At 39.2% G+C, this 21,892-nt stretch overlaps 1 protein-coding gene across 2 annotated transcripts in view; it reads right to left on the bottom strand.

Annotated features, from left to right (window-relative positions):
• Positions 1-1,151: 1,151 nt before the first annotated feature.
• pkig (protein kinase (cAMP-dependent, catalytic) inhibitor gamma) overlaps positions 1,152-21,892 on the bottom strand; it is a 30,960-nt gene continuing 10,219 nt past the window's right edge. The window contains exons 1-3 of one of the 2 annotated variants that reach the window (XM_080031448.1): positions 7,361-7,527; positions 5,094-5,284; positions 1,152-1,888 (exon numbers count right to left, since the gene is read on the bottom strand). In XM_080031448.1, coding sequence (XP_079887574.1) covers positions 1,815-1,888; positions 5,094-5,256 — 237 coding nt within the window. In that variant the 5' untranslated portion in view covers positions 5,257-5,284; positions 7,361-7,527 and the 3' untranslated portion in view covers positions 1,152-1,814. Of the gene's footprint in view, positions 1,889-5,093; positions 5,285-7,360; positions 7,528-21,892 lie in introns of those variants that run through there. The other variant, XM_080031447.1, reaches the window with a different exon arrangement.

Here is a 21,892-nt window from a genome sequence, read left to right as displayed (position 1 = left end):
GTCGACATTTCTGATTGGTTGTATGCAATATTCAAATATTTTGAGCTACTGGATTTTTATTCCATGATCAATCAATCATCCAAAAAAAGGCCTGACATATTTCACTTTGTGTAATGAATCTATGAAAGTTTAACTTTTTGAATGGACTTTCCATGATATTCTATTTTCTAAATGCACCTGCAGACTGCTCACTGTCAACTATTTTATCATGAAACAATGCAGGGACACCAAGATCAGTTGGCAGAGAATACATCTGCTGTATGAAATGAACTGCCCCCTCACTTACGGTTTAAACTAGCAAGGCATTGTGGGAAAATGGGCCGTCTTTTCCGTTTTTACATCAGTAAATCTGTGTTCGATCTCTGGGTCTACTTCTGAAAGCTGTGGGCTGGCACTTAACAGAATTACTTACACCTGGCTTGACAAAGTGGCCCCTTTTCATCCTGGATTGGCGTGTATGCAATTGACTAATCCAAAGTGCCCAGGTTAGACTTTGTCAAGGCTGGCTTTATCAATCATCCTGGATATCTTCATTCCACTTTTATGCAATAGGCCCCAGGCTCTGAACTCATTAATCCTGTTTGGCCGGGGACAAGTGGCCACCTCTGCTGTGTGTGTGTGTGTGTGTGTGTGTGTGTGTGTGTGTGTGTGTGTGTGTGTGTGTGTGTGTGTGTGTGTGTGTGTGTGTGTGTGTGTGTGTGTGTGTGTGTGTGTGTGTGTGTGTGTGTGTGTGTGTACCTGCTGCCATCAGCACTACACAACACTGCAAATTGCCTCTTGTATAAAAAGATAATTACGTTTGGAAACATAAAAATATAAAGAGAAAGGGACATCTCAGGTTAGTTTTTTTAAAGGACTGCAAAAAGGACTGTCGATTCATTTTTGAATGAGTTTTGCAAACGAGACCATCAGTGCAAAGAATTATTTTTTTATATAGTTTTTCTTAACAGCTGGCGTAGTAAAAACACTACCGCTTTTGTCCAAATGGGGTGCAAGAATGAACACAAACTGAAAGTTCCTCTGAGCGACTTTTAGAAGCCTAGCTACAGCACTTGAGTAAATGTACGCGTGTGAGTCAATGTAACTTTCCACTCTGTAAATCAGTCAATGAAGGTTTATATCAAAATTCAAAAAGGAAAAGGATACAATAATTCAGGAGTATTTTTTATTACACAAAGAAAATTGCTATCACAAAGTTATCACTGAACATTTAGCAATAAATATGGAGTCCGTACACGACAGTACAGTTTAATGGCGGCTATGGTTGTTTACTAAAAAAAAAGAGAGATTGAGAAAAGACTTTGACTAGAGGGTCACAAACACACACACACACACACACATAGAAAAGAAAACGTCAAACACATGATTATGAATACACCCTCCTCCGCGACACCGTCCCATATTAGGCTGGAACAATGTTTTCGAGTGTTATAAATGGAATTCTCATGTCCGTCTCCACACACAGACACAGATAAATTCAAAGTTTTTTTCCGCTGTGCTTTCTGGCTTGTCAAGGATTTTTTTTTTTTTTTACATGACTATAACGAGAGTATGAAGCGAAAACAGCAGCATCTCAATCGTTCGGTTCAGTTCTACCCATTGTTACAATCTGATCCAATGAAAAAAAGGCCTTCAACAACACATGGGCCTCTGGAGCTCCCAAACAGGCCGGCAGTGAGCGAAAGTGTGTCCCAGTGTCCAGTTAGGATACAAGCCAAAATACACTGTCTCTCTTTCTTTCCATTCTCTCCATCTCTCCACCTCTCCCCTCCTCAGCTCGGCCCCTCTCCTGTGGTTAGGTGTCCGGTTGGGGTTTAGGACGGGCCCCCGGCTTCTTGGCTGGTGGAGCCCTCCGCCTCGGGGGCCGGAGATGCCCCGGGGTCCCCCTCTGGAAGAAGACAGGGGAAAGAATATGAGAAAATGAATAAATAAGATCAGCAGTTGTCAAGGAAATATTCAAATCCTTTACTTAGCTATAGTGTGTAACTTCTGTCGCCCCCATGAGGAATTCTGCGTAATTACAACAACACTGTTGGTGCATCTACATGAGGTAAGTCTTCGGGGATTGTGCATTTATTTCATTCTTTCTGTTGTATGTCCAGGATTTTTTCTTAGCAGTAAAATCAACAACTGAAACATTTCTTGGGCGCTTCTTGAGCTCCTGCGCCAGTTTCAGGGGGGAGACACCAGTTTGTAACAGTGCCATACTGAGTAATACAGAGAGAGTTTTGTGGAGCTGATAGGCTTAATCAACTTTGTGTCAACACGTTTGACGATGGCTTGAATATAACTGACATTCATAATACAGTATATATAAAGAATTCCCATCCTATAGCTTTTAGTGAAAGTACACATACCAAACTGTAAAAATATTCTGGTAAATTTATTTTTAGTTACATCTCAGCGTTGTAAATCTGTCAAATATTGTTTATTATCAATTTCAGACGTGGTTTGGCATTCCTACCAGCTGGCTATAAATCTGCTTTTTGAAATGAGAATCCTGAGGAAGGAACCAGGACTTCCTGTAACAGCCCTGTGTCAAACATAATATACAAGATGATTTCAACGTTGCTGGCGTCCCTCCAATACAGCGTTCAGAGAGAAATTTGATTTATTGCTATAATCAAATTGGATATCATTGGCGCAGGAAACTTGACGAAGACGAAAGAAGGAAGTCAGCAAGAACGGCGATGTAAAGACACAATGGTGAGACAGATCCTGCATTCCAATCCCCATACTTCCCTACTATTTAGTATGCCAGAAAAATTTTTAGGATGTCCCAATACATGCACGTCAATGGTAGTATGCTGAAAATAAACAAATCCCCCACTAACTCCAATAGCATTTTGGAGTATTCGTCTTTTATTCTTGACATTTCTCAACATAATGAAAAAAAAATCTTCCTTATCTGATTTTTTTTTGTCTCTCCTGTGGCCCTAAAACTCTTCTGTAATTTAGTATGTAGTGTAGTAAAAAGAAAAAGTATGTGATTTGGAACGCAGGGTTGGAACATCTGCGTCACGTTCAGATATATATTCCTGCCAGACAGCCTGTTACTCTACTGAGACAAGAGGAAGCAATGACTGTCACTGTGCTGCCTTTACGACTCATTTAGCACCGCCACCGTGGCAACAAAGCACAACAATCCAGTCGCACTGAGAATACAGGCTGGGCAATACCACCTGTTTGGGGTGTGATAGTGAGTGTTGAAGGTGCAGGAGACTATGGAAGTAAATCTGTTCCATTTGATTTTGAAATTTAAAATATGTTAACCATTTTAAGACGAATGGTAAAAAGTCTATACAAGTAACATAATATTTTACGGAGAAAACGGACAGGTTGAAGGCATAAGATATTTTTTTCGTTATTAGCACTGAGTATGTATGCATTGAAATTATGTATCTGAATATTTTTTTGCCTCTGAATTTAACTCTACACATTTTTTTTCAACAACTCATTTTCGCCATTCATTTTCAACATTTTCACACATGCAGAATCAAAAATGTAAGTTTACAAAATGCAATATATATATTTATTTTCAAGTAGCTCAAATTCCATTGGCCATTATAAAATTCAGGAACCCAAGGAAAAGCAATCGATTCTAGATCAAGTCAAGCCAGCCATGGAACAGTAGATACCTCATTGATAGCTGATGTACACAACATTAACACAGTCTGCGAAAATATTCCAATGCGAGAAATGCAATGGCTTTTTATTTAAAAAAATCTATCACATTATATTCTGATATTTTACCACGTCTAGTTGCAGGAGACGGTTTCACAAATGAGAGAATTTGGCTACAGCTCAAACTAATCCTCAGACTTCAGTTTGATGTGTGATGTCAAAGCTAGTAGATGCTTCACTGCCTAGAACATGTTGAAGATTTCAACACTGTACAAGGACGATTTAATGAGAAAATCCTGCAAAAGTGAGTGTGACCACCGTACGAAAAAACTAGCAGCGTTGTTAAACCTCGGCGACTCACAGACGTGTATCAGAGCGCTGAGATGCTGTTGCTTCTTTAATGTGACAGCAGTCAGGGATTCTGCTGACTCACCAGTCTGACTCAGGAGACTTTCTCTGGAAGAATGACTGCCAACCGCCAACCGCCGGCTGTCGACGGTCTTACTGCAGCTACGAGAGCCTTTATACTACTTCCTTTCGTTAATGCTCACTCTACAACAATGTTAGAAGACTACAAATTATACTCCAGATTTTTTCTTCTTATCTTAATTTTGAGTGATTGTTTTTCTAGTTTTGAGTGAGTGTTAGGGTACGTTGGCAAACTTTATGCTTAAAATGAATCAGATGCCAATATGCAGTTGTCAGCATATTTCCTCTGGCCTATCCCTGCATTACACATGTATCTAGATGATGATGAAAATTGTAATGCAAAGTTATGCACAGTACGTGTATGTGTATGTGTGTTGCCCTATACCTGCAGCCTTGTGGTCCATCCCATATCAACTTAAGGATAACAGATTTCGGTGTAACAGTTTAGCAAGTTTCAAACAGTCAAACTGGCTTTAGACTAATCTAATAGAATAATTAAGACAATACAGACCAATATCTTAAAAAAAAATCCCTTTTTGCATATTTTCTGTGCCCTACCGCTGTAATATACAGTATCTCACAAAAGTGAGTACACCCCTCACATTTCTTCAGATATTTCATTATATCTTTCCATCAGACAACACTGAAAAAAATGACACTTTGATACAATGTAAAGTAGTCTTTACTGTCCCCTCAAAATAACTCGACACACAGCCATTCATGTGTAAACTGCTGGCTACAAAAGTGAGTACACTGACTACTTTACATTGTATCAAAGTGTCATTTCTTCAGTGTTGTCCCATGAAAAGATATAATGAAATATCTGAAGAAATGTGAGGGGTGTACTCACTTTTGTGAGATACTGTACATGTATATCCCAATGCATGTGTTGCCCTATACCTGCAGCCTTGAGGTCCATCTAACAAGGTCATTACAGTTTAGCAGGTTTAAAACTGTGGCTAGCCTGGGCTAACATTACAGACAAATCCAAAATATCCCTTTGTGCATATTTCCTGTATATCCCAGTATATGTATGTTACCTGCAGCCTTGAGGTCCATCCCGGCCAGGTCTTTGCTCAGGTCGCTGGTGCTGGCTGCGGCTGCTTCCCCCTTCTTCCCCTCGATATCGGGCACTGCGTTCCTGCGTCCGGTGCGATCACAGTTGATAAAGTCAGAGTACGACGTCGCCTCCACGTCCATCATCTGTCCATGACCAGCGCTCGCATTACACCTGGAATAAGAGGGACAGGACGGGTTAGGTTAAAAGGAATACTTCGAATACTTCACCCATACGGAACGAACGTTCTATCATTATAAAATCGCTATAATAATATAATGAATGAGGTTTTTCTTCACTCAGTCTTCCCTCAGTCTTCCCTTGGCCCAGCTGTCCTGTTATTCCTAACCCTACATTTTTACTGAAGTGATGTCACATTAGTAAAATGTAGGGTTAGACAGTGAGACCATAAAACACTCTTTCTGACTTTTCTCAGGCTAGGATGAACCGATTTCTAACAATTTTGCACATTTATACTACATAGGATCTCAGAGTTCAAAACACCTTCATATTCCCAGCGGTGAAGTAGGTCTTTAAGTTCAGTGGTCAAGAATTAACACAAGGCTATATTGAAATTAGTCTTTTTCGCAAATCCCCTCTCGAAACACCACACTCCAGATAAAACACATGTAATACCTTTGCCATGATACAGTGCAGTGCGGTTATTAGTGGAGCTTAGAGGACGTCTGCTTTCGGCAAAAAAATTAGGTTGTAGCAAAGATGCATCGTTTGTGTTTAAACAATGTTATGAGTGTGAGTTATTGAACCCTGAAGTTCAAATTTGTCGTATCTGTCCAGCTTTACCACAGTCTTGACACAATGGTAGAGATGGTGGGCACCGTAGATGTTATAGCAGCCAGCACTAGTTTTACAACTAACACCCTCCTGTCCGGTGCCAGGGATCTCTAGAAAAGGGGTCTTCAACTTATATTTCAACCCAGGGAACTCTTGGTCGATGGATAAACTGAACAGGGACCCCCAGATAAATTATCTTCATGAATGATCTTTTTATTATTATTATTATTTTTTGGCATTTTCAAGCTTTATTAGATAGCACAGAGTTGAAATGGGGAGACAGAGAGGGGGGGGGGGATGACCTGCAGCAAAGGTCCACGGGTCGGATTTGAACTACCACTGCAACGAAGGCCGGAGCTAATATGGTACGCGCTCTATCCACTGCGCTACCGGAATGCCCCTTTATGAAAATGTTTAATGATTCTGCGGACCCCCTGCAGTACCTCCCACGGACCCCCTAGGGGCCACGGACCCCCAGTTGAAGACCACTGCTCTTGGCTATCCTACCACTAGAGGAGGAAGAGGAGGAGGAGGAGGGAGGTGATGTCAGACGGCTGCGGAGGTGTTTGTAAGAAGCACATTAATCACCGGGCTGTCTCCCTTCAACGGTCTGCACTGCTGCACCCGTGGGAGGAGATATTGCTGTGTCCGGTGAATTTCTACTGTAGCAAAAGCAACTTGAGACACAGGGATACTGGCTAGAGAGTGAGACCCAAAGAATATAGTATATGGGGCCAGTTTCACAGACATGGATTAAGCCTAGTCCTGGACTAAATGGAATTTTGAATGGAGATTGTCCATTGAAAGTACAATTTGGTCTAGAACTAGGCTTAATCCATGTCTGCGAAACCGGCCCATAGAGTATTAGGGCCATGGGACAGAAAACAAATGTATTTATGCACTTATAGAATAAAGCTGGGATGAAGAGATTGAATAAGTGGAAATACAATTTTGAGATTAACGACAACTTCCAGGAACAATAATTTACTGTATAATCAAAATGTTACGAAAGCACAAACAATGCATCTTTGCTACAACACATTTTTTTACCAAAATAAGACAACCTCTGGCAACCAATTATTTTCTAACACTCTTAGAGAGAAAGAGAGAGAGAGGGAAGGAGGGAGAGAGACAGAGACAGAGAGAGAGAGAGAGAGAGAGAGAGAGAGAGAGAGAGAGAGAGAGAGAGAGATATTGGGCAACAAAAAAAAGTAGGCACTTTAGAAGCACTTCCACAAAGTCCGACAGGCGAGGAAGAAATACAAAGAAACAAAACAAAACAATGTGAAAATAATTGCCTTTCCCTTTTCCGCACAGCAATTAATGGCACATCTTTGCAAATTGGTTGTCCTAAAAGCATCAGGAAAAAAAACTAAAAGCCGCCCTTATTACTTGCAAAGTCATTCCCCTCTGTACTACAGTCCATTTGTCCATCCTTAATCCAAATGTACTTACACTGCAACGATTTAGAAAGAAAAAATACCCAGAGCAAGCTGATCAATACGGAGAGCTATAGAGTAAAAAAAAAATCTCGAAGACATTTGAAGAACTAGCCGAGAGGCAAGGCCAAAAAAAACAACAAAAAAGTCAGTAGAGTTCCCATTAGCCATTCATTCCTCCTCTGTTTCCTGTTCTCAGTCCATATTCAAACTAGGTCACGGATCCTGCCAACGTCTAAAACACTATACAGCTGGTAATTCCCATAGCGGGGAGAGGAGGACAACTAAAAAAGCACGAGAGAGAGAGAGAGAGAGAGAGAGAGAGAGAGAGAGAGAGAGAGAGAGAATGCTCCAGAAAAAGAAGAGAGAGATAAAGTAGTTTGAGGAAGTATACTGCAGTCCTCTGGTGCAGAAAGAAAAGCAGAAGGAAACCTAGAGACACTCTTTCATCAGACGGTTAAAGGAAGGGTTCAACATTTTTATATTTTTAGCTTGTTGCGTCACTCTCAGGTTCGAGACAAGGCGACAGAAACCGTTCCTATAACTGTGTGTGCATTGTTGAAGAAGAAATGGGCAAAGCTCGCTCATCGCTAATTAGCTTAGCTCAAATACTGGTATTCAATGGGAAGTGTTAGCCTTCCTATGCCCAAACCACTGCAGATGTGCTTGTCAGCAGGGCAACAAAACAAAACGTCTCTGTTTACGAGTAAATACATGCACACTGCACAGTTTCCTAACGGTATGTGTTTGATTCTAAAATTACATAAAGTGTCAAAATATATAGAGCAACATAATGTGGTGAATAAACAAGACACAACAAGCACACAGGAGCTATTAGTGATGTTGTAAAGGCATGCTAATATTTCCCACTGACTACCAGTATTTGAGCTAAGCTAACTAGCGATGAGCGAAAAATTAATAGACTATTCCTTTAATTTGGTCACAGCTGTTCCTCTCTTAAACCTTCAGATCCCTTGACAGGCTACCAATGACCTCACCACAGTGTAAAGCTAAAGGCATGAAGCGTGTAACACCCCAGCCATAACGGGACAGCTGGGCAGCTAAACTATGGATCTATGAAGGAACGTGAGGGGGTTGAAAGTCTGGAAGTGGAACAAAACAAAAGAACAAAAAACTAGCTGGCAGGGAACAGCTACTGGTGACACGCTGACCCAGGGCCAGTTTGTTCCCAAACTCCTTCACTCACATTCTTCTGGTATCATTCAACAGCAAAAAAAAAAAAAAAAAAAAAGGCTCCCACAATTGTTTTCCTTCTATGGGAGAGTTTTAGGGGCCAAGGGTGAGAAAAATATGAGAGGAGGAAGTCTTGTTTTCATTATGCATTTCAAGAATAAAGTTGAAATACAATGTTGAGAATAAACTCCACAGTTCAAGACTGAGGTCAAAGTTGGAAAGATATTGACAGATGTGAACTTCCGGGATCAATAACTCATAAGCGAAATGTTAGTAAAACACAAACGATGCCTCTTCGCTATCGTCGTAAAGCAGACAATGGGCTACAACCTCATTCATACTGAAAGCAGACGTCCTCTTAGCCCCACTCATAACATTAAGGGTTAAGATTAGGGGCTTTCCATTTTTTTTCCATTTCCCCCCGATAGGTCACTTCACAAAATCACACAGGCCGGGCGTAGGCGACATCTTTTGGAGCGTGCAATTTGCTTGTGAAGGCCAAGCTCTCCACGCGCCCGTAGGTGAGAGCTGTACCTCAGGAAATGTCAGTGAGTTTCTGGGCTGCTGGCATTTCCCTGTGAGTGCTTCCACTAAACACAAGAGCCACTCTGTATTCAAGGTGGTGGAGTGATCCTCTGATAGATAGTAGATCTAGATACTAGCCACTAGCCAGGCTGTACAGTCATTAGTGAACTGCCATATCACCACCGTGGGAGGCCTGTGCACGGACAGCTTCATAATTGCACCTCCACAGTATTGACCTTAGCTCAAACCACTTAGGGCTCTCACCGACTTAGTGCCGGACAATTTGAAAATCTGATTTAATGATTTTTTTCTGAGCGATTTTACGATTTTATCTTCGATTAAACTTGTATTGATTTGTAAGGCCAATCCTGATCATTCTAATCATTTGAACTATTTAGTGAGATATTTGACCCGCTTTGCTTTATGGGAAAAAAATACACCATTTCAAGTTTTTTTAAAAGCAATATGTATAAAAATGCTCAGAAAATGATTTGATAAATTGTGTTTTAAAGAACAGAATATAAATCCTTCACTCTTAAAGTGTGCTGCTTTAATGTAAACTGAATACATGTTGGTTTTGTGGACGTTGATGGGATGAAACCCAATATTAATCAACGTCCCTCCCTGAGCTGTGGGAGACTTTGATGGCCATTGTATAGACAAAAAAACGATTAACTGATTGCATCCAGAAATAGCAGCTTAATCGATGATGAATATAATCTGTAGATGGAGCACAGACACTATTGGCAGCTCTGTTCTATATAGATAAATGCATCTCAAATTTCAAGTCACGATTTCAATATAAAAGCTACATTCTAGCCTAATCAATGCATTTTCTACATAGAATGAAAAAAAAATCGTCGGCAAATAAAATGAGCATTCTACTGTTGGCTGTTATGTAAATAAATGCATCTCATCTTTCTTAGAACCTACTTATTTAGAAAGGTTTTTAATACTAATAATAATGTGCTGTGACATTTTCCTCCTGCTTTTATGTAAGCTTTTACTGATTTTACTGTATGTTAAGTTTTATTGTTCCCTTGATGTAAAGCACTTTGGATGCCTGTTGGTTGCTCTAAAGGGCTATTATAAATACACAATTTTTTTCCCCCAATACAATTCATTAACGGATTTCTACATAGTCTGAAACATTTCATTTGAAAATCTATGTTTGACTAATTTTACCATCATCCAGAACAGACTGTGTATTTAGTTAAGCAAGGACATGTGTGTGTGTGTGTGTGTGTGTGTGTGTGTGTGTGTGTGTGTATGTGTGTGTGTGTGTGTGTGTGTGCGTGTGCTGTGCGCTGTGTTATTATGCTGTTTGCCTTTTTATTCTGCTCCAACAGCCTGGTGGTTGTTATGTGGCCTATGGGAGCGAGCCTCGTCTAATTGCCATTTGTTTGTTTAATTAGACGGCTTGCCTGCACACGTGGAACCAAAATCCTAGCATGAGATCGTTAACAGGTTTCCATGGAGGGATGGTCACGGCCTGCATGCCTCACGTGTGTTCACTCCTCTCTGGCTGGTCTCAGCTGGGGTACAAGCAGTTTACTGGTGCTGCATTTAAAAAAAAACACTTTATCCTTGAGACCCTGATATCCTCAAAGCGGATATGTAATGCTGTCATGATGAACTTGTTTATGTAGCGCTGGCAGGTGACTGAAGCGGCGCCCGGTTGTTTTTGTTGTTGTAGGTACCGGCCGTGTTTTGTATAATTTGTATAATGCAAATGAACATTCAGAAGCACATGATCTAAAAGAAGAAACTAGTGACCTTATGTGTGACTGAACTAAATGCACCTGTTAAAAAGGTGGACTCAGTGATTCTGGAGAATAGATGTTTTCAAAATCACTTTTTGTCTAAATGAGTGAAAATCTTCTCATGATCTGCTACTACCAGTCTCTACACAGTAAACTGTCAAGAAGTAGTAAAAAATGTTTTTTTAACCTAAACCAAAAGTGACATCTTCAGACACCGTACACCAGTCCAAACCTAGAATATATTCATTTCACAAAGATATAAAAAGCAGCAAATCCTACATTGGCGATTGTGTAGCCTACAGTAAATACTATAAATAACAAATGTACAACATCTGCAGCCTCTATCATGTATAATATATTCATATACACACACACACACACACACACAATGTGATGTGATGTTTGTGTCTCTATACGCCCTCTGAAAGGCATGCTTTTTATAATCCCAACATCTCATGACCACATTCCAGAAATGATAACGTATAATTGTTACGCTCCCAGAGTGTGTGTCCTAGTTAAAACTGAAAAGTGCTTTTGTCTTCATGTAAGAGAGCAGGAGAAACTGGACACAGCTGGTAAACTCCAGCACTAGATAAATGTCACAGGTGTGTATTCTCACTGAGGACAATAACAAACCAATTCTCAAAGGATGAGATGAACTCCACTTAGCCTCACTCCTTTAACCCTCTTGCTTCCTGCTCTGCACTGTTTGTGTACACGTGGATTATCTACATAGAGTTTTTCCCAAGTTCAAAGTCTCATAATTCCTAATTTAAAGTAGCTACGAGGAACTTTTAAATATTTTTAAAACGGCCTAATTTTTCCACTGCTGATCATAATATTTTCTAATGTATATTCTCATAACTGAACAAAGAAACTTTTCTCACTGGAAAAGTGGATCCTTGGAACACTGTTTGAAATTAGAAAGCTTCCTGAAAAGTTACTGTTTCACTGTTGTTGTTTACAGCAGAAGGGCCCACAGTTTGGGTTACAAACATATTCTAGTCTTACATTTGGTTCCAGGTGCCCCAGATTATTTTTGTTTGTGATTTATGATGATAGAATTATTCAAAACTAAGAATTACATGTAGAGAAAATATGTTTTGTAAACTAACTGCAGACTGCGAATGCAAACAAATCCCTCTCCTCTGAAACTGCATAGTGCACCTTTAAATAAAGCACAAAATGTAAAAAATGATTTAAAAGATTTCTCAGAATGTATTTATTTTGTCAGAAAGGAGCTGTATGTTTTCATATCTACACAAAAAGCTCTTAATGCTCATTGTGAATTAAATTAGAGACTAGAACAGGTTATAACATGCCCAGTGTCCAGACTCCAGACTGGGCGAGGTGTCGGAGGTGACATGTAACAGGAGAGGGTTGCCAGGTTGGCAGGTAATAAGAGAGGGTTGCCAAGTTGGCATGGAAGCTTTAGGAACAAAAGCTTTTGAGATCACAGAGACAGAGAGAGAGAGACAGAGAGAGAGAAAGGGGAACGTGAGTCAGCAGCACAGCCACTTACACCAGGCCCATTTACAGAGGCAGGCTCACTGCTATCCCCACGGAGCCTCTTAAGCCTGATCTGGGTGTAATACACTCACATTATCTGCAATAACACACACACAAAGAGACTGGGCTGCACTGATGATTTTGACATCCATTAGGGCTCGTGTCTCTACTTCTCTACAACACCAATTTCAATATCAAGGCCGTCAACTCATTCTGCTGCTTTTAGTGACGAGGCAAAAAGCTTCCACGAAGGCGAGATTCATTTGCGTATCGTAGCAACTAAAAGTTTCCAACTGGCATTTTCAAAACCTGCGTATTAGACAACCTTTAAGTTTAGTCTGATGTGATGGAGTTCACATAAATGAGTAGGCAACTGACAGTTACTTGAATAATAATAATAATAATAATAATAATAATAATAATAATAATAATAATAATAATAATAATAATAATAATAATAATAATAATAATAATAATAATAATAATAATAATAATAATAATAATAATAAGTAATTTATTTTATTCTATTTATGGGCACATTTCATAATGAAAGAAAGATCGATAATTATGTCAGTTATTTTCCAGATGTATCATTTTGTCAGTAAAATTAATAAACAACGTTGAGTTGTAAAGATAAATCTGCCAGTTGATCAATAAGAAATGAAGTGGCAACTACTTCTATAAATCGATTCATTGTTTTAGTTAACAAAAACATATATATCAAAACATTTCTGGGTTCTGCTCTTCAAATTCTCATTTAACCGGCTATTCAAATATATACAAATTCTAACCAAATCCATTAACTGACTTCCTCATTTCAGCTCACTACAATCCAAGAAGTCCTTATTGTTTAAATGCCTATTCTGACCAACTCGTAGTACAAAACATACTCTCAACAACTCTCTTTCTTCGGGTCGGATAGACAATACATGAAAACAAAACGTACAACAAAAAGTTAACATTTAAACTGTCTTACCAAAGTTATCAGAGAGGCTTCATCTGCCTACAAACAGACCCAAACAACTTCATCCTAGTATAGTCCATTGAGCCTTGAGTACTAATATAAGTGCTAAAACAAGTGTTCCACAGTGAGTGAGAGAACCATAACAGTAGTGTGCCTCAGCTCTCTGCCCTCCCCGTCCGAAGTGCTCCGATCTGGGCATTGGTCTGTTCACAATGATGTCAGCAGCTGGTAGTCTGACAGTGAGCAAGCCCACTCACTCACTCACTCACTCACTCACTCACTCACTCACTCACTCACTCACTCACTCACTCACTCACTCACTCACTCACTCACTCACTCACTCCCAACACAACAGAGCTGGATTTCCTCCTCAAAGGGATTAGCATTGTTGTTCTATACTTCGGTCTTCCTCTCATAAATAAATAAAAAGTTCCCGTCCATTCAACTCCGGTGTGTATATCTTGCCCCGTATCCTTCCTCTAGTTACTGGGACCTGGCGCTGGCTTTGAAGGCCTATTTCCCATGATGAAGTGAATAGTGCAACTTATATGGATAGGTTTTTTGGATCTTGAGCCAGTGAACTACTTATAGAGACACCAATCTACTCCATTCAAAAGAAGCCATTTCTCTTTTGCTGGCACTTTTTAAAGGTGAGACACTACAGGTGAATAGGGTAACATTTTTAACTTATAGATGTCATCATGAAACTTTTGCCAGTTGAATGTTTGACTAAATATGCAAATTTAGCAATATCCTATGATGAATACATTTGCATCTCTTGTCAAATACAAATAACCTTCAGAATAGTGCTTGGAATGATTATGGAAAGTTTAGTTGAAGTAAGTGCTTTACAATTTCAGATTTTTGGTTCAGAGTATTGAAAAAAACTCATTCTGGGACAATGGCCTTCAAGATGGTTGTATAGGAGAAAAACATAGACGCTAATAGACACAATTTACTAAAACATACACCCAAATGTGCAATTTGGACCCTTGATTTATACCAGTATGAAAGAAGACATGTTATGGAAGCAAAAAATTTCAAATCTTAAAAGTTTCAGGCTTGCTATTAACCCTCACTAGGAGACTCCATCTTGTCTGTCAGAATCATCACTGATAACACTTGATACTCAATGCAATATTCTATCTCCTCCTCACTGAGCTGAACTGATACTGAAATAGATCAGCGCGGCTTTCACATAAATTGCCATTGTAAATGAGGGCGCGGAGTCGTGAGGCCTGGAGGCATTATACCAATCAGCACAAGAACCGGAGATAAGAAGCCCTGACCGACGCTATTACCATCAGCTGCTGCTGCCAGGGTGGAAAAGTCTGGAGTGAACTAATGAATAAAACAAAAGGGTCCGGGCAAAGGCAAGGCAAGGCAAGGCAGTGTCTCTCTCTCTCTCTCTTAACAATGCTAAAGCTACAGCCAAATCAAAAATCAATCTGCGCTGGATGGATTATCAAGGGAATATACAGAGGAGTGGTGCCTCCTTTAAGGCCACTTCAGAGATCTCTTCCCAGCAACGCTCTCATGAGAGGTCAGACAGGGGGAGAAAAAATATACATATCAATGGCTATTACTCCGAAGAGAGTATTCCACTATGAAAATTTAAATAAATTTACAACTTAATTAGGGCTGTAATGATTATAATTTTTTTTATTTAAGCTGAGTGCATCAGTCCACGACTCAGCAGTGAAAATATCCTACATTTAGTGTACATTATTTGATATTTATTTTTAAGGCAAGCATAAATGGTGAAAAATTGCTAAAATTCTGCTGGCCCCCTCTGCAACAGTACAAGGCTGAATTCTGCTACAGCATTGTCTCCCCCAAACTCCTTAAAATGACTGTGTTGACAGCCATCTCCAACCCATGTAGTAACAGACCTACTGTGCACAACACAAGTAGCCCATACAACCCCTCTTAAAAAAATACTGAACTATCCCTTTAAGGAAAATAAAGGTTTAGAAATATGAATAACTAGGTTTGCCACAGTGTTGATGCCTTTTCTATGTAAGGAAAAAAAACTTTATAATTTTTAGATTTTAATGATCGCCTTTCTGCTCCTATAGCTGCTTGATAAACTTCAGGCTACAGTTGGCTCTTGAAGTGGATTAGAAGATCATTGCTGCAGTGAAAGAACTAAAGCTAACATGAGCCTCGGTGTCAGAAAAAAAATCAATGTTAAATTGTACAGGCAAACTGTGTGAGGTGAAGTGTCTATGTACAAAAGCTCTTGTTGACTCTCTCATTCTCCAGGTTAGCAGGTCAGTGTGGCAGGTGCACTGCTGTTAAACCAAGAATGAGCATCAGATGGTGAGATCATAGGTTGTGATGTTTTTTTTTATAACACCAACAGACAGAAATAAAGCCTTCTTACATACTACACACAGCAGGTCAACTACATGGCAGCTGCTTCACTATTTTATTGACGTCTCTGGGGCGACTGTGGCTCAGGTGGTAGAGCGGATCGGCCAATGATCGAAGGGTTGGCGGTGCGATTCCCACCCTGCCACTGTCATGGTTGTTGTGTCCTTGGGCAAGACACTTAACCCGCCTGCTATTGGTGTATGAATGTGTGTGTGTGAAAGGTAACGTGTAAATGAGAACAGGTCTCTCTTGAAAAAGAGTCTCAGGTCTCAATTGGATTTACCTGCATAAATTTAAAAAAACAGTCACAGTGAAACAAAGCTTAAAACAAGGCTTAAACAAGGCTCAGTCAAACATTGTATTTAGCCAACTACAGGTTAATGCTACTTTTATAGAAGACATCTGATAAGCCATTTGTGGATTATGGAGAGAAAATAGTAAGTAGGCTATTGTTAACCTCTTCATTTGTTAGTCAAAACAGTTATTAAAATCCAGAGACATCACTCCCACACCGCAGCATGATAAGTATGTATGAGACTGAAGTATGCTGGATGGTGTTATAATGGCCAGAAAAAAGAACATTAGAAAATACTAAAAAACTATGGGACAATAAACCTTTAAGTGGCAATGAATGAGACCTGTAGATAGACGTACAGATGCACTTGAATTTTTTTTTTTAAATTAAAATACATAAATAAATGTACGTGTGTTGTTGTTACGTGACAAATTTGGAAATGTTCAAGGGGTATGAATACTTTTGCAAGGCACTGTACAGATAGCGAGCGGTATAATACAGAGGATGGCACCTTTGGGAGAAGAAAAATGAAGCAATGTTCTCTCCCTGTGTTCACTAAAGGCCCATTACTTATGGAAGGTGAAAGGATCCACTTGACAATAACGTCCGTGATTTAAACTAATGGGACACTGAGGAAATGCATTGATTAGCCATTCTCGCCAAGAGTTGAAATTAGAAGATCGATACCACTCAAAAAATCTGTCAGCTCAATATTATGAATCTAAAGCCACATTATGGTAAAATGGTTAGCTTAGCATAGTGGCAGGAAGCAGCTAGCATGGCCTATAGTCAAAAGGTAATAAAATCCATCAAACAGCATCTCTAACATTCACTAATGTCAAGTTATATTGTGTTTGTTTATTCAATACTAACATTACTGCAGTGTGTGATTCTACTACTTTTAATATGTACTGCTGTGTGTGTGTGTGTGTGTGTGTGTGTGTGTGTGTGTGTGTGTGTGTGTGTGTGTGTGTGTGTGTGTGTGTGTGTGTGTGTGTGTGTGTGTGTGTGTGTGTGTGTGTGTGTGTGTGTGTGTGTGTGTGTGTGTGTGTGTGTGTGTGTGTGTGAAAGTATGATAGAAATGTCCAGGGAGGGTCATTAAGCTCACCACTAGTGTACCAAATTATTGTGAGTATTGAATTATTAAAATCCTACTAAGATAAAAGGTCATGAATGGGTGGATGTATACATGTTGCAGTACTAAATTTTCTCATATATTATGAAAAAGTGAACACAGCAAAAAGATCATAACACATGCCTACTGGGTAAAAAGCCAGGGGAAGCCTTTGCATTAATTAACAGTTAACATTTCTTGTTGTAAAGTCAATAAAAATGACCAAAAGATATGCTAAATTAGACAGAAAATTGTCATAAAGACAAATTAACAAACAAAGACCATGGCAACCACTCGATATTCAAAAACGTATTTCATGAGTGTGCCCTTTCGTCATTCAAAGTGTTGAAAGGTTGGCTTTGGTGTTTGGCGGTTACATCATCTTACTCTCTCTGGACTCTGTGTGTGTGCGCGTGTGTGCACGTGCATGTGTCATATGTCTCGGTCGGGGGTACAGTCACTTTCTGGATGAACACTGCTGGTTGCCTGGATACCTCACCGTGACAACCAGCTCCTGGCTGAAGCTTTGTGTTGAAGAGAAAGATTTGAGAGTTCTGTCCCGTTCACTCATCTCACTCTCCGTAGGAAAGCCAATAAGACTATTTCATAAAATGTCAAAATGTTCCTTTAAAAATATATGTTCATATTTTACAGTATTTGTTGTTGTAGTTTCCTTGTTTCTCTTTTCAAATAAAACATGTAAATTGCATTATTTTGTTCCCACAACATGGATATCTACATCTTGAATAAAAACATACTTGACAAAAATATGTTTAGATTTTTTTTATGACATCACCATTATGTGATCCACCCAAATGACCAGTTCCCTTGGCTTTCTCATGACCGGCCTATTACTAAAGGAACTCCGTCATGCCTCTACAGTAAATTCACCAAAACACACCCTATACTGACAACTGTTGCTATGACAACAAAACATATGGAAAATGGTCTTTGAAAATGTGAAAACTAAAACCAGATTTTTTTTTTTACTCAGTGAGACCAGCTAGGAACTCCAAACGTCAGAGCACAGACAGACACTGATTAGACTGACTTTATTAATCTACTCAGCCCACTCACCTGTTCAAACAGATGGCAGTGCAGTCATAAACCACTGGAAGAGACACACTATATACTTCTTCTATAGAGCCTTTTCCATTTTGTTAGCACAGCTCACTTAGTCACAGTAATTTAGTACAAGTAGTTAAGCCGAGAGAGCAGATGCTTTGTATACGTCTTGACTAGTGGTGGGCCGATAACGGCGTTAACGGCTGCGTTAACGCCAAACTCTTATCGGGCGATAAAAAAAATATCGCCGTTAATCTCTTAATTCCACCTCCTGTTCGGCTCAGGGGAGATGCTGTTCGCCGTCGGGGTGAACCCCCTTCCGCACGTGAAGGCTCGCTTCACGTGCGGGAAAGCTATAGTGTGAGCGGCCACAGCTTGTATTTTGGTCATATCTAACACTGGACTGCAGGCCTATATAAAAGTGTTGTACCTTTGCTTTCTTTGGGTTAAAAAAAACTCCATCAACTCAGTATCCGTCTAGTCCAAAAAAACTCTGTCAGCTGCTGCTGCAGACGGTGTGCAGAAAGTGCTCGGAGAATCGGCATCGGCGCATCAACAGTCATTCAATGCAGCGGCAGTAATCATACAACCGAACGGTGTAGAAAGTCCCGTCAGTTAAAAATAGTGATCCAGATTTTAAATCCATGTTAAAATCGGAAGGATATAAAGCTAGTTAGCTTAAAAAAAGTAGCAAACATGTCAACTGTGATGTGTTCAGGCCGGCTCAGTAATATGATTGATGTGTTCAAATGCAACACAAAAAAAAAGAAATTTGAGATTTTGGCGAAACTTGTTTTCCCAGCAAGATAAAATAGATAGTAAAGATGGAATGGAATTATGACCTGTTTAATGTCCTATCTAGAGCTATGATCATATCAGCAATTAAAGCAATAATACAAGTTCTATTTCAACAAAATAATAGAAAATTATCAATTTTGATATCAATAAAGACTTGGATCGTTAAGGAGTCTTGAAAATGGTATCAATATCAATACAAATTAACTCTCCTGTCATCTGAGAGAAATTAAGATGATTTAATTTTTTTAACCGTTAGTATTTACCGGTTAAAAATATTATCGGTTGACTGGTTTACCATGGACATCCCTTATACTGTATAAATGTATATCATACATTGTATGTTTTTTTTTGTGTTATCCCAGTTAAGTTTATTATTAATTTTTTATCATTTAATATTACTTTTAATAGTTCCGGGACGTTGGAGCAATAACCTGGTGTTTTGACACTTCAGTCTGCACTGTGAATTTGAAGTAATGTTCAGTTTTTGAATAAAGATGCAGCATTTACAAATGTTTATTTTTTTTATCCGATTCATCGATTAATCGAAAAAATAATCGACCGATTAATCGATTATTGAAATAATCGTTAGTTGCAGCCCTAAACAATTCATCGTTACCTCTTATGGCCTACAGTTCAAAGTTCATGTTTAACTGAATAAACAGTTTGTAAACACAAGTACATCTTGTTGAACATTATTTATTTTCATCACCAATTATCATAGTAGAACAGCTTCCTCAAGCAGTTTGTGATGCATGTTGGAAACAGGAGATGAGCCCCTGGTCTGATGCGCCACCTGGCTTGAGAAACACGTTCTCAAAGACTTACTTTGAGTCATTATTTAGGGAGCACACGCATATTATGAATGAATTCAAATGAGCCATTTTAATCTAGATTAATCTAGATTAATTTCAAAATTAATCTAGATTAATCTAGATTAAAAAAATTAATCTATGCCCACCTCTAGTCTTGACTAAGTGTGTTGTCTATAAGTTAGAAAATTACCGAAATAAACTAAAGAAAACTTAACTTAAAGGTGCTCTGAGGAACTTTCAGTTTGTGATCATTCTTGCACCACCTTTGGAAAAAAACTATAGTGTTTTTACCTCGCCAGCTACAAATGCGTCAAGAAAAACTAAATAAGCTGGGTGAGCGTACCCATGACAAATGCGTCAAGAAAAAAATAAAAATAAATTTCTGATTTTCTTTGCCGATGGTCTCGTTTGCTGTTACATGTCATTTAAAAATCATCAGAGGAAAAATTAGACTGTTTCAGATATGTTTAAAAGTTCCTTGTAGCACCTTTAACCTAACTAATATTACAATGCCTTCGCACAATACAGATACACAATACCAGAGCAGAGTAGCCTAGCAGTACCCACATAAAGGATAGAAGATATCCATGTTTGAAGGTAAGTAAAGGTCACATTACCTAAAAAAGTGTTGATGTGCAACGGACACCACATCCTGTGTGCGAGTGTCTCTTTAAATAAACTTCAATCAATCAATGCTTGAGGGCTTTAGTTAAAGGATAGACAGACAGCCAGACATATGAGACCAAGCCTATTCTGTTACAACAAGCCCTGCCTGCAGCCATAGGGAATCCCCTGGTGTGTCCTTGTTTGTGTGAACAGGAAGAAGGGTGTGACTATTGGTGTGACTGATCATCAACTACCCATGAGTCAGGAGCAGGTGCTAAAGCTGGACTAACTATCCTTGCGTTGTGTTGTAGATTTTATTTGACATGGACATGACAATATCATTGGACGAGCGAGATGCATTGTTTTAAGTGTATTAGCATAAATGCTAGTTTTCAACACCTGTCCACAGGAGGCTTTTTTTTTTAAATAACAAAGAAACTAAACAAAGACAGAAACAAGATCAAATACTGATGAGGGAAAAACAGATAATTAAAAAAATTAAAATGCAAATATCATACTCTTTATTTTTACTATTCTACATACTACAGTTGTTCATAAAAAAATATGTAGATAGCATGCAGTAATAGGCATACAATTCGGACATACTTTTACTTATGTATTTCATCATAACATCACATCTTGAACTTGTGTCTTGCTTATATATCCGTCTCATCGCTGGTTGTAGTCACACAGAGGTTCAGTCAATGTGACGTCACTTCCGCTGTGCAGTGGATTGTGGGTCAGAATCGCCCCGAAAAAACTGCTGATTTCCACACTAAAAATCATGACCGGATGTAGTAGGGCATCTTGGCATTTTTAAGCATGCTGCATCTGACCACATGTATTTGGGAAATCCTTTTTCTTTTCTTTTTTACCATACTGAAATAGCAGGAAGTATTGGGATTGGAACGCAGCCCATGTTTGAAAATCGCAGACGAAACAGCCTCATACATTTCCGGAGGGCGACACAACAGTTAGCTTGCAGTCTGGTCCTTCTCAAGGCTCTTCTTCACAGACGGTGTTGTTACAAAAACAAATATGTCGGGGATTTCATAATGACTGAACACAGATCTGCATTGTTATGTAACACACACTTTCTCTCATAATAAATTCGGAAATCAAATGCAAGTTTTCAGCATTTTTACACCTTGTACCTATTTTATCGATTCTCCAAACAGTTGAAAATGAATTTCCCATCAATCTATAAATCAATAACAGGCCATCTTCCCTTTAACATAGGTCCTTAAATAACACCAGACCTGGTTTGTATAACTCAGCAGAGGTTGATATAACTGCTGCTGTGCTGTGCTGGTGGTTTTCCTCCCACTGCCCGTTCCCTCCTATCTGTTCTAATTCTTCTTCAAGGTCCCGGCTCTATTTCCGTCCACACATTAAACATCACCAGCAGGAAGCAGGTGGTTTGTTTGCTGTGTTGTTTATGCCCTGTCTTTTCCCAGGCTCTCATGTGCGGCACACACACACACACACACACACACACACACACACACACACACACACACACACACA

This window comes from Ammodytes marinus (assembly GCF_949987685.1).
Source record: "Ammodytes marinus genome assembly, chromosome: 7".
NCBI lineage: Eukaryota > Metazoa > Chordata > Actinopteri > Uranoscopiformes > Ammodytidae > Ammodytes > Ammodytes marinus.
The sequence above is the reverse complement of the archived record's forward strand: the minus strand, read 5'-3'. Positions and strand labels throughout refer to the sequence as shown.